Raw genomic sequence first — 14,145 nt, 5'->3', positions numbered from 1 at the left:
GTGAAGAATCCTAATAATTCAGAAGCATATTCTCTCCGTGGCTCCCCAACCAAAATCCTTTTCTCCAGAAGTAGCCAATGATAACAGTGTGATGCGGGTCCTTCCGGAATTTTTTTCTATGCCTACATAAACATACAAACCAGAATGGGACCATAGCTTGCATTATGGTTTTACAATGTACATTTTTTCATTCTATAGGCTGACATCTTTCCCTGTCAATGTATATGAAATCCATCTCAAAAATGTTCACAATAGATATGTAATACTTTTGTAATTCATTTTTCTTTTTTTTTAAATTAATTAATTAATGAATGTATTTTTGGCTGTGTTGGGTCTTCGTTGCTGCATGCAGGCTCTCCCAAGCTGCGGCAAGCAGGGGCCACTCTTCTTTGTAGTGTGCGGGCTTCTCATTGCGGTAGCTTCTCTTGTTGCGGAGCTCGGGCTCTAGGCCTGAGGGCTTCCGTATTTGTGGCACGTGAGCTCAGTAGTCGTGGCTTGTGGGCTCAGTTGTTGTGGCTTGTGGGCTCTAGAGCGCAGGCTCAGTAGTTGTGGTGTACTGGCTTAGTTGCTCCGCGTCATGTGAGATCCTCCCGGACCAGGGCTTGAACCCCTGTCCCCTGCATTGGCAGGCGGATTCCTAACCATTGCGCCACCAGGGAAGCCTCTGTAATTCATTTTTCAATGGATAAATCCTAGTTCATTTGGCCATCAACAGGGGGTTGATGGACATGTAAAGTTGTTTCCAATTTTACTCTATTCGGAATAACGCTGACAATGAAATTTCCTAGTGTTTAAACAAAATCAAGTGAGAGAGATTCAGAAACTGCGAGATCACGAAGCGTTGCCAAGGAAGGTCTGCTGCTTCTCCCGTCTTCTTTCCCCTCCTCGCCTCCCTTCTCAGCGGAGCCCGGAACCCGAGGAGGCAAGGACACTGCTCCAAAGCCCATGTTTGTAACTTCAGCTCCGTGCTCCCTCTCACCAACTGCTGATTGGTGAGGTCCAAGCGAATGATGACAATAAACGGATCTTTTAGATTGTAAAGCACCCTGCATGTGGGAGAGGTTGATACTGCTGTTATTATTTCTACATCCAGAGCAACGGTAGCTTTGGTTACGTGGTTGACAGCAAGTCGGAGGTGGTGGGGTGTAGCAGGATCGAGGGGGAAGGGCATGGGGCTGTGAGTCAGCAGACCTGGGTCCACATCCTGGCTCTACTCAAACTGAGTAGTTGTGTGACCTTGGCCAGCTGAGCCTGCCTGGGGAATAAACCTACCTATCTCGGGTGACCCTTGTGGAGCTCACAGGAGACGAAACCTGGAAGCTCATTGTCCAGCTCTCAGAGGATGTCCCACCAGAGGGAGATCTCTGTCTGCCTTTGCAGTCTTCAGTGTGGTCCAAGTGGGAGGCATTTCCCCTTTCTGATGCTGTTACTCTGCAGTTCTGGGCATGTGGTCCCCGGCCTACAACTGCACGTCAGTCTGTGGCTCCGCGGTGGCACGTGAAACCTTTGGGCAAGAAGCCAGTGCTGACGGGTGGCAGCCTCTTCACGTTGCTTGGTTTTATTTAATGCGGTGCCCGTGGGTACCGCAGGCCTCTGACAAATTGCCGTCTCCCCACTGCCGTGTGCGGACCTGAGCATCAGTGGGGATGACTGCAGGCCCAGCTCCTGTTTCCACGCCTCTGACTCCATTAGGGGACCGGCTGGTAGGGCGGCACAGTCCCCCTCCTCCCTCCTCACAGGCGGTCATTTCATTCATGTCCACCGGGAGATTGTCACTCAAGGAAGTGAATGTTCCGTACTGGGGAGATCCTGGTGGCAATTACCATCATCCCCAGAGGGGAAGGAGAGTAGGCTCTCTCTCTCACGGCGTTTTTTCTTTTAATTCTTTTCTTTTTCTTTTCTGACTCCTAAGTAATACATGTTCATAGTAGAAAAATTGTGTAACACAGAGAACCCCCTTTAAAAAGCCCCCAAAATTCCTGCTCTAAGGGAATGGTATTGTTAACCTTTGAGCCTTTAGACTCAGAACTCAAGATGAGAATTTCTAATATTTCTTGAGCACTAACTGTGGGTTTTGGCATGTAAGTGCTTTACGGGCATGGTCCGATTCTGTTTTCATAGTAAACCTGTGAAGTGGGTGAGATTATCATCATGATTTTACAGATGAAGACACGGAGTCACAGGGAAGTTAAGAGAGTGTTCAAGGTCTCCAGCCTCCTATTTTATCCTTAACCACTAGACTAGACTGCCTCTTCCCAATTGCTCCTCCCCTCCCTCTCTAATTCGTATATCTATTTAGGGTCAGGTGGTGTATCAGTCAGATTCTGGCAGAAAACAGAATTCCACTCAGATGCTTCAACTTGGAGAAGTTAATAAAGCTGCGAGCAGGGTTAAGGGAACCCACAAGGGGTACCCGCAAACTCACAGTGACAGAAGCTGTTACCTCCCTTTGGCCTGAATGAACAGAGGGAGGGAATAGTGTTACCAGAATTCAGCAAGGAGCTGTCACAGAGGGGGGGGGGTTCAGCCACCACCAGAACCACAGGAAGGGCAGTTGGGAAGATATACCCCTGTCCCTCTCTGCTTCCACCCTCTGACCTCCTGCCAGTGACTCCCATTGGCCAAAGGCAATCAGAGGTTAGCAGGCAAGGGAGTTCAAAGGGTAGTCCAAGGGCTCATCCTCCCGCTTCTTTGAGCAGGGCATGGTTCTAGGGGTGCAGATGAGGACCAACAGCCCAGGAGATGGTTGTAGGGGGACGGGGAAGATGTACTCCCTGGTTTCCCCCAAAGAAAGGATTATCCTGGTAACTCTGATCATTGAAAACATCATTCAGAACAGAAGAATCTCACTTTCTGCCTAGCATTCTCTTTGTTTTGGTGTTTTCCACACCCTGTCCATTTCTTTCTCTCTCCACTCCTTCCTACCGTTAGTTCGTACCTGGTTCAGCATTCCCACAAACACCTGGGTAGAAGTCGTCAGTGTCTCAGCTTTAGAACAGAACCTTCCTGGCTAGGGAGTGATTGTTCATGACCACGGGCACTCGTGGCTGTGTGTGCCCCCATGCTGTTTCATTGCTACGTGTATGTATGCAAAGACACACTTCCGGTACACATGTCGTAAACATCTGTGATATACTCTCCCTTGTCTTTAGCGTGACTGTAACTTTTGTGTTTCAAAGTCCTTTTGTTCTCTGAAACATCCTTGCTCTACACAGCCCTGCTCTGAAGTGGGAGGACAGGAGCTCTCGTCCTTATTTGACAAATGGGGAAACTGATGCTCAGAAAGGGGAAGTGACTCACCCAAGGCCCATCAGATAGGAAGTGGCAGAACTGAAACAAGAAACAGTGGTCCCGATTTTGAATTCAGCTCTTCCAAGTGTATTTGCCTTTCAATCTTGGGAAGTTTTTCCTTAGCCAGCTTCACCCCTGGGAGAAATTATTCAGCACGAACCCCCTGAGGCTGCTGAAATGTCATGTAGTGGGATGGACTTTGAAGCCAGAGAGACTTGGCACACCTTATGACCTTGGGCAAATCGGTAGACCTCTTTGGGTCTCTGTGTCCTCATCAGTAAAATCAGGAGGAAAATAATCAGGAGTTTGGATGGAAAAGTCAGCTGCGTAAGGTCTGATAAGTTGTCAGGACAGGCTGGCTGGCTGGTAGCCAGAAAGGCTCCCGAGGTGAATGCAGCCCAGGTCTCTAGACTTGTCTCATTGGTGTCCCATCCACCCATCACCCATGTGTTTTTCCATTTATCCATCTGCCCATCCCTCTGACTCCAGACTCCCTGGGTTTGAATTCTGACACTATTTACTGGCTGCGTGATCTTGGGCAAGTTACGTCACTTCTCAGTGCTTTAGTTTCTTCTTTTGTAAAATGGAGATGTTAAGAGTACCTATTATAGGTTACTATGAAGATTAAATGAGTTAATTGATGTAACATGCTTAGATCAGTGCCTGGTAAATAGCAAACTCTATAAATGTTAGCTTTATTGTTGTTATTTATTAAGAACTGCGCTAAGCCCTGGGGAAAATGGTAAATGAGACAGATAAATTTTTTTTTTTTTTTTTTTGGGCCACGCTGCACAGCTTGTGAGATCTTAGTTCCCTGACCAGAGATCAAACTCAGGCCTCCTGCAGTAGAAGCGCAGAGTCCTAACCACTGGATCGCCAGGGAATTCCTGAGACAGATAAATTTTTGTCTTTGTGGAGTTTATATTCTAGAGGAGAAATAGAAAGAAATAAGTCAGTCAGTCAATCAGTATAAGTTCCGTTTGTGAACTTATGAAAAAACCAAACCCGGCATGCTTGCTTCATGGGAACAGAGTTTCTGTTTGAGGGGCGATGAAAAATTTTGGAAATAGGTGGCAGTGGTTGTTGTACAACATTGTGAATGTAATTAATGCCCCTGAATTGTTACACTTAAAAGTGGTTAAAATGGTTAAAATGGCAAAAACAAAATAAAGCAAAACTGAAAAACCAGCTATAACCAAAAAAAATAGAAGGAGGGACCCACTTTAGACAGAGTGGTCAAGGAGCACATAGATTGAGATCTGAAAGGTGAGAGATGTCAAGAGACAGGGGACAAGTCCGCTGTCCCTGCAGAGGGACCATTAAGGGCAACCCCAAGACAGGGGCAAGCCTGGCGTGGCTGAGGTGCAGACAGAAAGCCAGTGTGACACCGTCATCACAGTGATGGTGGCAATAGGGGTGGGGAAGTAGTGGGAGCTGAAGCAGGGGCTGTGTGCAGGGACTCGGAGCTTTGATAAAGAATTTCTGTTTTATTTTGATGGGAGGTCATTGGAGGTTTTAAAGAGGGCATCCAATGGAGGTTTGAAGAAATCCTTGTGGCTGCTCTGTGGAGAATAAACCCTAAGAGGGCCCGAGTGGCTACAGGGAGGCCATGGAAGAGGTAGGGCAGCCATGCAGGCAGGAGCTGAGAGTGGCTTGGACCTGGACGGAAGTGGGGATGGAGAAAAAGAACAAATGCAATTTACTGGGCTCAGAGATGCTGAGTCATGCGAACCCTGGTGGGACAGCTTGATGTATAAACCGGTCGATTCATTTTTAATGAGAGGTACAACTGCAAGCCAAGTGGATGTTGCCTCTTCTGGGCAAGGACACCCTCCCCCTTCAGGCCACCGAGACAGAAAGCCACAGCGTCTGAAGGCTGCTTAGTGACTCCGGAAGGCAAACCCGGGGATCCAGCCAGTGGTTGCAATGTTGAAGAGCATCAGAGGCTGACAGCCTGCTGAGCTGGCCCCAGAGGGGGCCAGGCAAGCATGCTGGGCCTCACTGGGCCCCTCTCTTCCAGACAGGGCTGGCGCAGGCACTGTCAGAATTTACCTCTCTGGCTGACCTTTCCCTTTTCTAATCCTGTGCATTTGGGTTTTCATATGTTAGTGTCATCAGTTAGGCTTTGCCGGCCTCTGTCTCCCTCTATCCATCTGTTCTGGGTGGGCACTTCTTTTTTTTTGTTTTTTTTCTGGCCGCACCATGCAGCATGTGGGATCTGAGTTCCCCGACCAGGGATTCAACCCGTGCCCCCTGCGGTGGAAGCATGGAGTCTTGCCACTGGACCACCAAGGAAGTCCCTGGGTGGCCACTTCTAAACTCCTGCTTCGCAGACCACTCCCCACTCTGGCTTCCCATTACTGCTTGTAATTCTGGACCCTCTCAGGGTTGTTTTATTGGGTGCCGTCTTTATGTTATTTTCCTGAATCTCCATCACCCCCCTGAGAGGGAGGGAAGACTATCTCTGTTTTATAGGTGAGGTGACCTAGGCTCAGAGGAGTGAAGTCTCTTGCCCAAGGTCCCAGACTGAGCTAGTGGTGGAGCCGGGCTCCGTGTCTAGGTCTGACTGACCTGGGTCTGCCCCCTGCCTTGCTGCCCTGCATGGAGGGGTCCAGGAGATGACTGTGTATGGGGTCCCTGATGCTGGGCCTGGCCCGCAGTGGCTCAGCAATGGGAGTCTTACCCTTTCCAGCAGAGTAACACTTCTGACTCTTGCAAAGCTGCCAGCCCCCATCCCCCCACCGCACTCCTTCCCTTCTCCCTGATTCCAGCCTGTCCCTTCTGCCAGGCTGGGTGGAGCTCACCTTTATAGCCTTCTTGTTCCAAGGAGTCAGGATGTCAAGGCTCCTCCTTGTCCTCCGCACAGCCCTACTTATTCCCACATCTGGGCGTTTGCCCGCGTAGTGACTCAGCCCAAATGCCCTCCCTGCCATCTCCTGTCTAGATTCTCCCTTTTTTCAAAACCTAACTCCCTCACCCTGCACTCCCTACCCTCTAAGTCTTCTTTGGGAACTCCAGGCCATACTCCTGATCACCAGGTCCCAGAATCTTCTAGAGGCTGAAATGTACACTGGCAAATCTAAGTCACATCCTGGGTGAGTATCATCCTCCCGTGTTGCGATGAGCTCCACGGGAACCAGCACATGTCCCTCCGGGTCCCCTACGGTGCCTGGCCGGCTTGACCGCACAGCGGGCTCCATCAGTCTGTGCTGACCTGGGCCTGGGCAGCACCGTGCCCACGTGACTGGCTGTGGTAGAAGCCAAGGCCAGGTTCTTGGCTCGCATTCTGTGCCCCAGTGAGAGAACCATGCCGTTATCCCTGGATTTGTGAGATACAGAAGGATCTCATCATAGGTTTAAAAAATAATAATGTGATTTTTCTTTTTAATTCATAACTTTTTTTAGAATTTAAACAGATTTTATTTATCCCTTTCTCATCCTGTCATACCAGGCCATGTGCATTGGAAAAATTTATTTTTTAACTTCTAGTTTTTTTTAAATCATTCAAGAAATCTCCAAGTATAGTAGAAGAAAATGAGAACTACAGTTAAACAGAAAGAAGAAAAAAATGATTTGTAGACCTGCCTTCTAGAAGCAACCATAGTTAATATACTTGGCTGAAATTTCTGGCACTATATGTGTGCATTAATCAAACTAGGGTCAATCTGTACAAACTGTTGTGTATCATGCTTTCTCACTCTGGTGAAAATTTTCCATGATTCCATGATTTAAAAAATATATATATATATTTATTTATTTGGCTGCATCGGGTCTTAGCTGCAGCACACGGGATATTTCATGGCAGCACGTGGGCTTCTCTCTAGTTGTGGCGCACGGGCTCCAGAGCTCATGGGCTCAGCAGTTGGGACACATGGGCTCTCCAGTTGTGGCGTGCGGGCTCTGCAGGGCGCAGGCTTAGTTGCCCCGCGGCATGTGGGATCTTAGTTCCCCAACCAGGTATTGAACCCACATCCCCTTCGTTGAAAGGTGGATTCTTAACCACTGGACCACCAGGGAAGTCCCTTCCATGATATATATATATTTTTTTTTTTTTAATTAATTAATTTATTTATTTTTGGCTGCGTTGGGTCTTTGTTGCTGTGCGTGGGCTTTCTCTAGTTGCAGCGAGAGGGGCTACTCTTCGTTGCGGTGCACGGGCTTCTCATTGTGGTGGCTTCTCTTGTTGCGGAGCATGGGCTCTAGGCGCTCGGGCTTCAGTAGTTGCGGTACATGGGCTCAGTAGTTGTGGCTCACAGGCTCTAGAGCGCAGGCTCAGTAGTTGTGGCACACAAGATTAGTTGCTCCACGGCATGTGGGACCTTCCTGGACCAGGGCTCAAACCCTGCATTGGCAGGCGGATTCTTAACCACTGTTCCACCAGGGAAGTCCCACTCAAGCCTCTTTTGCTCTCTGTGTCTCACCTGTAAAAGAAGAGGAGAAGACTAATTATCTCAGAAGGCTTCCAGCTCCTTTCCTCTGAGGTTCTCCCAGCACCAGGCAGTCGTGCCAGCAGCCTCTGCTAGAGACCTGGGTGGTGAAAGCCTGGGATATTTATTTAAGATTACTCTCCCGGCTATTTCCAAGATGATGCAGGCCCAGGGAAGGTTCAGAGAGTACGGGCTGAAATCAGACTGAGGCAGAGGTGGGAGCAGATGCGCTGGGCTCCCTGGACCCATGAGGGGCATGTGGATTCTGCTTCTCCCAGCACAAAACGTACAGATTAGTCTATGGTTCTGGTTTTTTTTTTTTTTTTTTTTTTTTGAAGCAAAATTAAGCAGGCATTTATTTTAAGGGCTCTTCCCTGTAAGCCTTATCTAGCATTATGGCTGATATCCTCCAGTGAGGGCTTAGAAGAAAGCCAGAGCCAGGCAGCTATGTCTCAGTTTGACACCATGAGGCTGTGAGCCCCCCTGAGCAGCTCTTCTTGCTTTGAGCTCTGGCACAGAGTCAGCACTTAGTGTCATATAAGCAACAGAGAGCCTTTATTTAACTATGGCTTTAAATTATACCCTTAAAGCCCGGGGTAATGACGTGAGTGGAAAGCATTTTTGGGTGGGGTTGAGGCAATGTGGACCAAGACCTTCCCTTCCTCCTCATCTTCTTAACGGCGGCATCTGTAACAACAGACCCTCTCATCTGTGCTATGAGCTCCAGCTTACAAAGTGTTCCACTCATTATCCACGAGGTGGGAATTGAGGATGCTCGTGACCCCTCTAGGGCCCTAGAGATGTTGGGTGGCTGAGTGGGGTGCTCAGGGCCCCTGACTTTCTGTCCAGTGCCCCTTGCTTTGGGTGGGGCTGGTGGCCCCTGGAAGGCAGGGGGAGAAACTGAAGAATAAAAAGGAAACGTGGGGCTGGGGCTTGGGGCATGTGCACAGCCCAGGGTGAATCCTGTGTCTGTCTGTCTAACTGCCCATCCAAGGCCCCATGGTGGGTGGGGTGAGGGAGGGACCTGCCAAGTCTCATCTGAATCTTTCTCATTTAGTATGATGGATTCGGAGGAAGGCTTTAGACTCAGGGGTGCGGGTTCCTGCTCATTTCTCTGTTACCCGGTTTTAGCTCCAAATTTCTTTTTTTTTTGAGAGGTTTGTTTTGATCAATGGGGGTCAGAAATGGGTGCTTTTGCCTTCCTAAAAACAAACAAACAAACAAACAAACAACATGGGTTAAAAATATATAGATGTATTTTTTAAATTATACAAGTAATTCCAAAGTGTATGAAGTAACAAATGAAGCTCCCTCTCTTATCCCGCCCTCTCTCTTTGTCCTCTATCTACTTCTGAATTATTAACCTCTCTTAACAGTTTGGTTATCCTTTCAGATCTTTTACTACATGTGTACAAACACAAAGATGTATTGTTGAGGTTATTGGTATTTTTTTTAATATAAAAATGGGGCCATGCCATTCTTTCTTTCTCTCCCTTTCTTTCTTTCTCTCGCTCCTTTTCTCTCTTTGCAATTTGCTTATTCCAAAGAGCAGCTGGGCAACAGGTCCTTGATTCTCTGAAAGCTCCTCACTTCCTGCTCTGAGGGGGAAATGATAAGCATAATCGGTTGCAGAGATAATTTCTAAGTCCCTCGCTTTTTGGATGAGTCCTAGTGAGACCAACCAACGGCCCATTTGTGGCAGATGTGGGGCCCGAGTCCAGTTCGCCTGACTTTGACATCATCAGGGCTATGCGTTTTTTAAGAGTACCTTCCTGCGTTATCCCTTTAAGTACATCCTGACAGCATCCCTGTGAAGTCAGGGGGCAGGAATTATTGAGGCTTGGGGCATGGAGAGCCTTGTCCGATGTCAGGGCTGGAAAGGCCAGGAGCACAGGGCTCTTTGGGTTGAGTTCCATTTATCCCACATTGATTGAGGGGCTACCGTGTGCCAGGTGCTGTAGTGGGAGAGACAGCCTGGCCAAGGGCCTGCCTGGAGGTGGTCACTGACTGTCCCTGGTGCTCTTGGCAGAGTGGGGTCCCCTGGAGAGACTCTCCTCGCCCTTAGGAAGGACCCTGATTCCAGACCTGGGCCAAGAGCTTGGAGTCCCTGAGGAGCTATATGGCACAAGGGTGGGTGGGGGTCTGTGACCTCGGCTGTTGCCACCGAGCCCTCACTTCTCATGACTCTGTCCCCATCCTCACTTCCTCTGTCTCTCCCTCCCTCCCTCCTCCTTCTCTCTGTGGCTTTTTGTCCGTTTGTCTCCATCTGTCTCTCGCCACGTGTGGTTCCTGTGCCCCTCGCACCGTTCTGTCGTACCACTGCTGCCCCTCTCCCCCATCACGTGCTCTCTCCTTTGTGCCAATGCAGGCGTGCTGGTCACCATGACAACAGAGACAGGCCCAGATTCTGAGGTGAAGAAGGCTCAGGAGGAGGCCCCGCAGCAGCCTGAGGCAGCCGCTGCAGCTACTACCCCTGTGACCCCCGCAGGCCACGGCCATCCCGAGGCCAACTCCAATGAGAAGCATCCGCCCCATCAGGACGCCCGGCCTGCCGAACAGGTGTGTGCCTGAGAGCACGGGATCCCTCTTCCTGCCCAGCCAGTCCTCCAGAAGGGAGGCAACAGGGAAACTGAGATGTATTATTGACCCATTACATGCCAAGCACTGTGCAGGGGGCATAGTGTTCATTTCTATAATTAATTCTCTGAGACCTAAGAAGGTAACTGTTGATTTCCCCATTTTACACTTGGGGAAACAGAGCCTCAGCAGGATGAAGTGAGTTACCCAAAGTCACATTGCTATAAAGCGACAGAAGTGCAAGTCAGATCTAGATCTGATTTTGAAAATCGGTGTTCTTTCAACCTTATTTTCCTATCCCCCAAGGCTGTCCTTTCTAGCGGGGCAAGCCCAGGGTGACTGCAGAGCAAAATTCATCACCCTAAAAAGAGACAGAGGACTTGGGGGTTCATCTGGCCATTGAATTCACACCTCCCCTAATTCACAGCTGGACCAGAGAGGGCAGGGACTTGGCCAAGGTCATTGAGGGTGTCAGTGACAGAGTTAGGACTAGTGGGCAGGGCTCTGGCCTCCCTTCCCTCCACTAGATCAGTCCCAGCCCCATGCTAGACCCAGTGACAGACTGAGGAGGAGGAGGCCATGTCCTGATCGCTCATGCACTGTTCTCAGCAGATAGGACAGCTCCCGCCTGCAGGGGAGCAGTGGACCCCTCGTATGAGCCCACCCATTGTACGCAGAAGCTCTGGCTCTCTTCCTGCACACACCCACCATTGACCGTGGTCACCTGGGGGGTCTTAGGGGGCAGTGGCTCTCATTTTGGGGTCTGTCTGAGCCCCAGCTGCATCCTTATTGCATCTCATTTGGACGCAAAGCTATGGTTTCTAGCCCGCTGACTAAACCCTTCCCTTGGTTGGACCTGTAGAGCCTAGACATGGAGGAGAAGGACTTCGGGGAGGCCGATGGCCTGTCGGAGAGGACCACGCCCAGCAAGGCCCAGAAGTCGCCCCAGAAGATTGCCAAGAAATACAAGAGTGCCGTCTGCCGAGTCACTCTGCTCGATGCCTCTGAGTATGAGTGTGAGGTGGAGGTAGGGAGCACCACAGGCCCCGTCCTTGGTCGACCGTCCTCAGAGCCAGGACAGGCCTCTGTGCGCACGCAGCCTGGGCCAAGCCAGAGGGCATCCACTCTTCAAGGAGGCCTGGACCGACTGCCGCGTCCTGGGGAGATGACCCGGCCAGCCCTCCTTTGCACAGATGGTGGCACTGAGGCCCGCAGAAGGCTCTTCTCATTGCAGATAGTGTTAGGCGAGGCACAGGGCTGGTGCCAGGAATCAGGGTGGCTGTACCTCGGCAAGGAGTCACCGTTTTGGGGCTGATCTATAGCCTGGTAGGACCTGGGCTCTTTCATCTCACCCAGCAGACGCTGAGGTTTCAACCAGAATCATTTTCATTTATATAATGGGTGTGGAGAAGGCTTCTCCCTGTGAAGTACCCTATCCAGGGCACCAGGACAAACTGGTCACTCGAGGCTTCCATGGTGAGGCGTCCCCCAGGCATAGGGAGGTGGCCCATTGGAAGGACCCTCCCCCCCAGGCTGTGGAGACACCCTGTGGCATGGCTCTGGCCCACAGTGGGTGGCTGGGCAGACACCTCCTCTCTGGGATCAGCCCTCCTGGTCCCACGTGTAGCATCTCCCTTTCCTGTACAGGCTGGAACTCCCACCTGAATTCTAAGCTCTCACTCGCCCCCTTTGAGGTTCTGCCCCGGTCCAGGCACCATTCCTGGCCCATCCACATGTATGGAAGAGTCCAGAGGGTGGCTTTACTGCTGAGAGTTACAGGACCCACCTCCCTTTCTCCCCCGATCCCTGGTCTTAAGGGACCGACTTCTGAGACCTGGGAGGCTGGCTCTGTCGTCTTTGCCGGGTTGGGTTTTGTTTTTTTTTTTAATGTTTATTTCTTCCATAGAAAGGTTGCAGGGTGGACATCTTGCCTACTCCTGGGCAAAACAAAGGGATATCTTCTCCCTCTTTCCTCCTGCCCATGGTGGCCCCAAGGTGCTGTTTCAGCTACCCTAGAAGAGCGTAAGGGTTTGGCTGAGGCCACTCTCTCTGAAGCTCTCCTCCAGGCTCAGGAATCCCTTGGTTTCCCAGCTGCTCCCCACATTCAGGCCTGGTGCCAGTCCCCAGTGACCTAGCCAGACCTTGCAGGGACCTCACCCGCTCCCTGGAGTCCGCTGCCTCTTTGGGTAGTGACTGCTTCACGCACCCCCTGCCCCGTGATCCCTTTATCGATGCTCATCCTCACCCCTGTGGGTTTGGGGTACCCAGCCAGGTTCTGGGCTTTGTCCTTCTGAATCCTCAGGCCCAGGTGGTGTTCAGAGAGGTACCACGCCTTGCTGATGGGAGTTGGGGGGAGAAGGTGGCTTGAACAGTGCTGCTTGCAACTGAGGCTGATTTAGGCTCTGTGAGCCCCTGTGGAACCTCACTTGCTGCCTGGGTAGAGGTGATGCTCCCTTAGTGTAAGGGGAGGGGCCAGTGGAGGACAGTCACGCTGTGACCCTGAGTCCCAGGCCCTCCCCTCCTCCCCTGCCCGTGTCCCTCACATGTCAGGTGGCTTGTCTCTTCCTCTCACACTCAAAACTCAGACTTTTGGTTTTCTGCTCCTTGGGTCCAACTTAGCCTGTTTCTCCTAATCACTGTACAGGGAGGAAAAATCAGTCACTCCCCCACCCCACGCTGGCTTTCCCTCCAAGCAGGTCTGAGTTACAGGAGGGCCCCAGGAGGGCTTGGAAGAAGGCAGTTGATGGGCTAGGCATTAGTGTCCCCCCAGGATTCCTTAGGACTTGGAGAGCAGAACCAGGTGGGTGGCAGGAGTGCTGAGATCCTCCCCAGATGCTGGAAACCTCTTGCAGGTTTTCAGGTCGTCCTGGTGGAGCCTGGGGCATCTCCCCGCCCCATGCTGAGGTGTGTTCCGGCCTCACGGCAGCTCTGCTCTTCTCTTCAGAAACACGGCCGGGGCCAGGTGCTGTTTGACCTGGTCTGTGAGCACCTCAACCTCCTGGAGAAGGACTACTTTGGCCTGACCTTCTGTGATGCCGACAGCCAGAAGGTGCCTGGACTGGGGAGCGGGGCTGACTGGAAGGCCTGCCCTGGGTGGTGGGGGTCTCTTCCCTTAGGCCCCCATTGGCCTGGCCACATCCCATGGCTTCCATCAGTCCTCAGATCTTCATTAGGTACCTTCTGTCTGCACGCTTCCAGGGTTCAGCCTGCCCTGTCCATCCTCAGTTCTCTGTCTCCCCTGTGCCCCTTCCTTGGGGGCCTGCAAGTCAGCCCCAGATGGGTATCTGGAGAGCCGTGGCATGGCTTCCTGTGGGAGCTGAGGCACTCACCCCCCAGCCCCTCTTCCCCACCCTTGGGAAACTCCTGCCCGAGTTTCCTTCTTCCCACCAATCCCACTGCAGCTGCATTACCCGTTCACCGTGCTGCCTCCAAGCACTGCCAGGCCCAGGGCCCCGGGTCCCAAACCCTGAGTGAAGCCAGGCCTCATTCCCTCACCTCCCAGTCCCAGGGGAAAGGACCCAGACAGCTCAACCAGGGAAGGGTGTTCCCAGCTAAGGGGCTGTTGGCAGGCCATTTCGGGACGTTTCTCTCTCCTAGCCCTACCCAAGTCCCCTCCTCCATCTCCCTCTAATGAACTCTATCTTCTCCTACAGAACTGGCTGGACCCCTCCAAGGAAATCAAGAAGCAGATCCGGAGTGAGTGGCTTGCTGTGGTTGGAACCGGTAGTGGAAGGTGGCGGGGGGGCTCCGGGCCTTGAGGGCCCTAGGTGCGCTGCTCCCTCCTCCTTTGGGAAGTGCGTTCGGACCCTGAGTTCGTTTGCTGTGTGTGGCACATCTTGGGGAAGGCAGG

At 51.4% G+C, this 14,145-nt stretch overlaps 1 protein-coding gene across 19 annotated transcripts in view; it reads left to right on the top strand.

The window, feature by feature from the left end:
• The window catches only part of EPB41L1 (erythrocyte membrane protein band 4.1 like 1), a 126,672-nt gene that overhangs the window by 61,057 nt on the left and 51,470 nt on the right, over positions 1–14,145 (top strand). For all 19 annotated transcript variants that reach the window (XM_079943954.1, XM_079943967.1, XM_079943966.1 and 16 more), the window contains 4 exons: positions 10,087–10,277; positions 11,158–11,322; positions 13,240–13,344; positions 13,949–13,991. In XM_079943954.1, coding sequence (XP_079800080.1) covers positions 10,101–10,277; positions 11,158–11,322; positions 13,240–13,344; positions 13,949–13,991 — 490 coding nt within the window. In that variant the 5' untranslated portion in view covers positions 10,087–10,100. The remainder of the gene's footprint in view (positions 1–10,086; positions 10,278–11,157; positions 11,323–13,239; positions 13,345–13,948; positions 13,992–14,145) is intronic.

The sequence above is a fragment of the Stenella coeruleoalba genome (genome assembly GCF_951394435.1).
Source record: "Stenella coeruleoalba genome assembly, chromosome: 15".
Classification (NCBI taxonomy): domain Eukaryota; kingdom Metazoa; phylum Chordata; class Mammalia; order Artiodactyla; family Delphinidae; genus Stenella; species Stenella coeruleoalba.
Note: the sequence above shows the minus strand (reverse complement) of the source record. Positions and strands in the feature narration are given on the sequence as shown.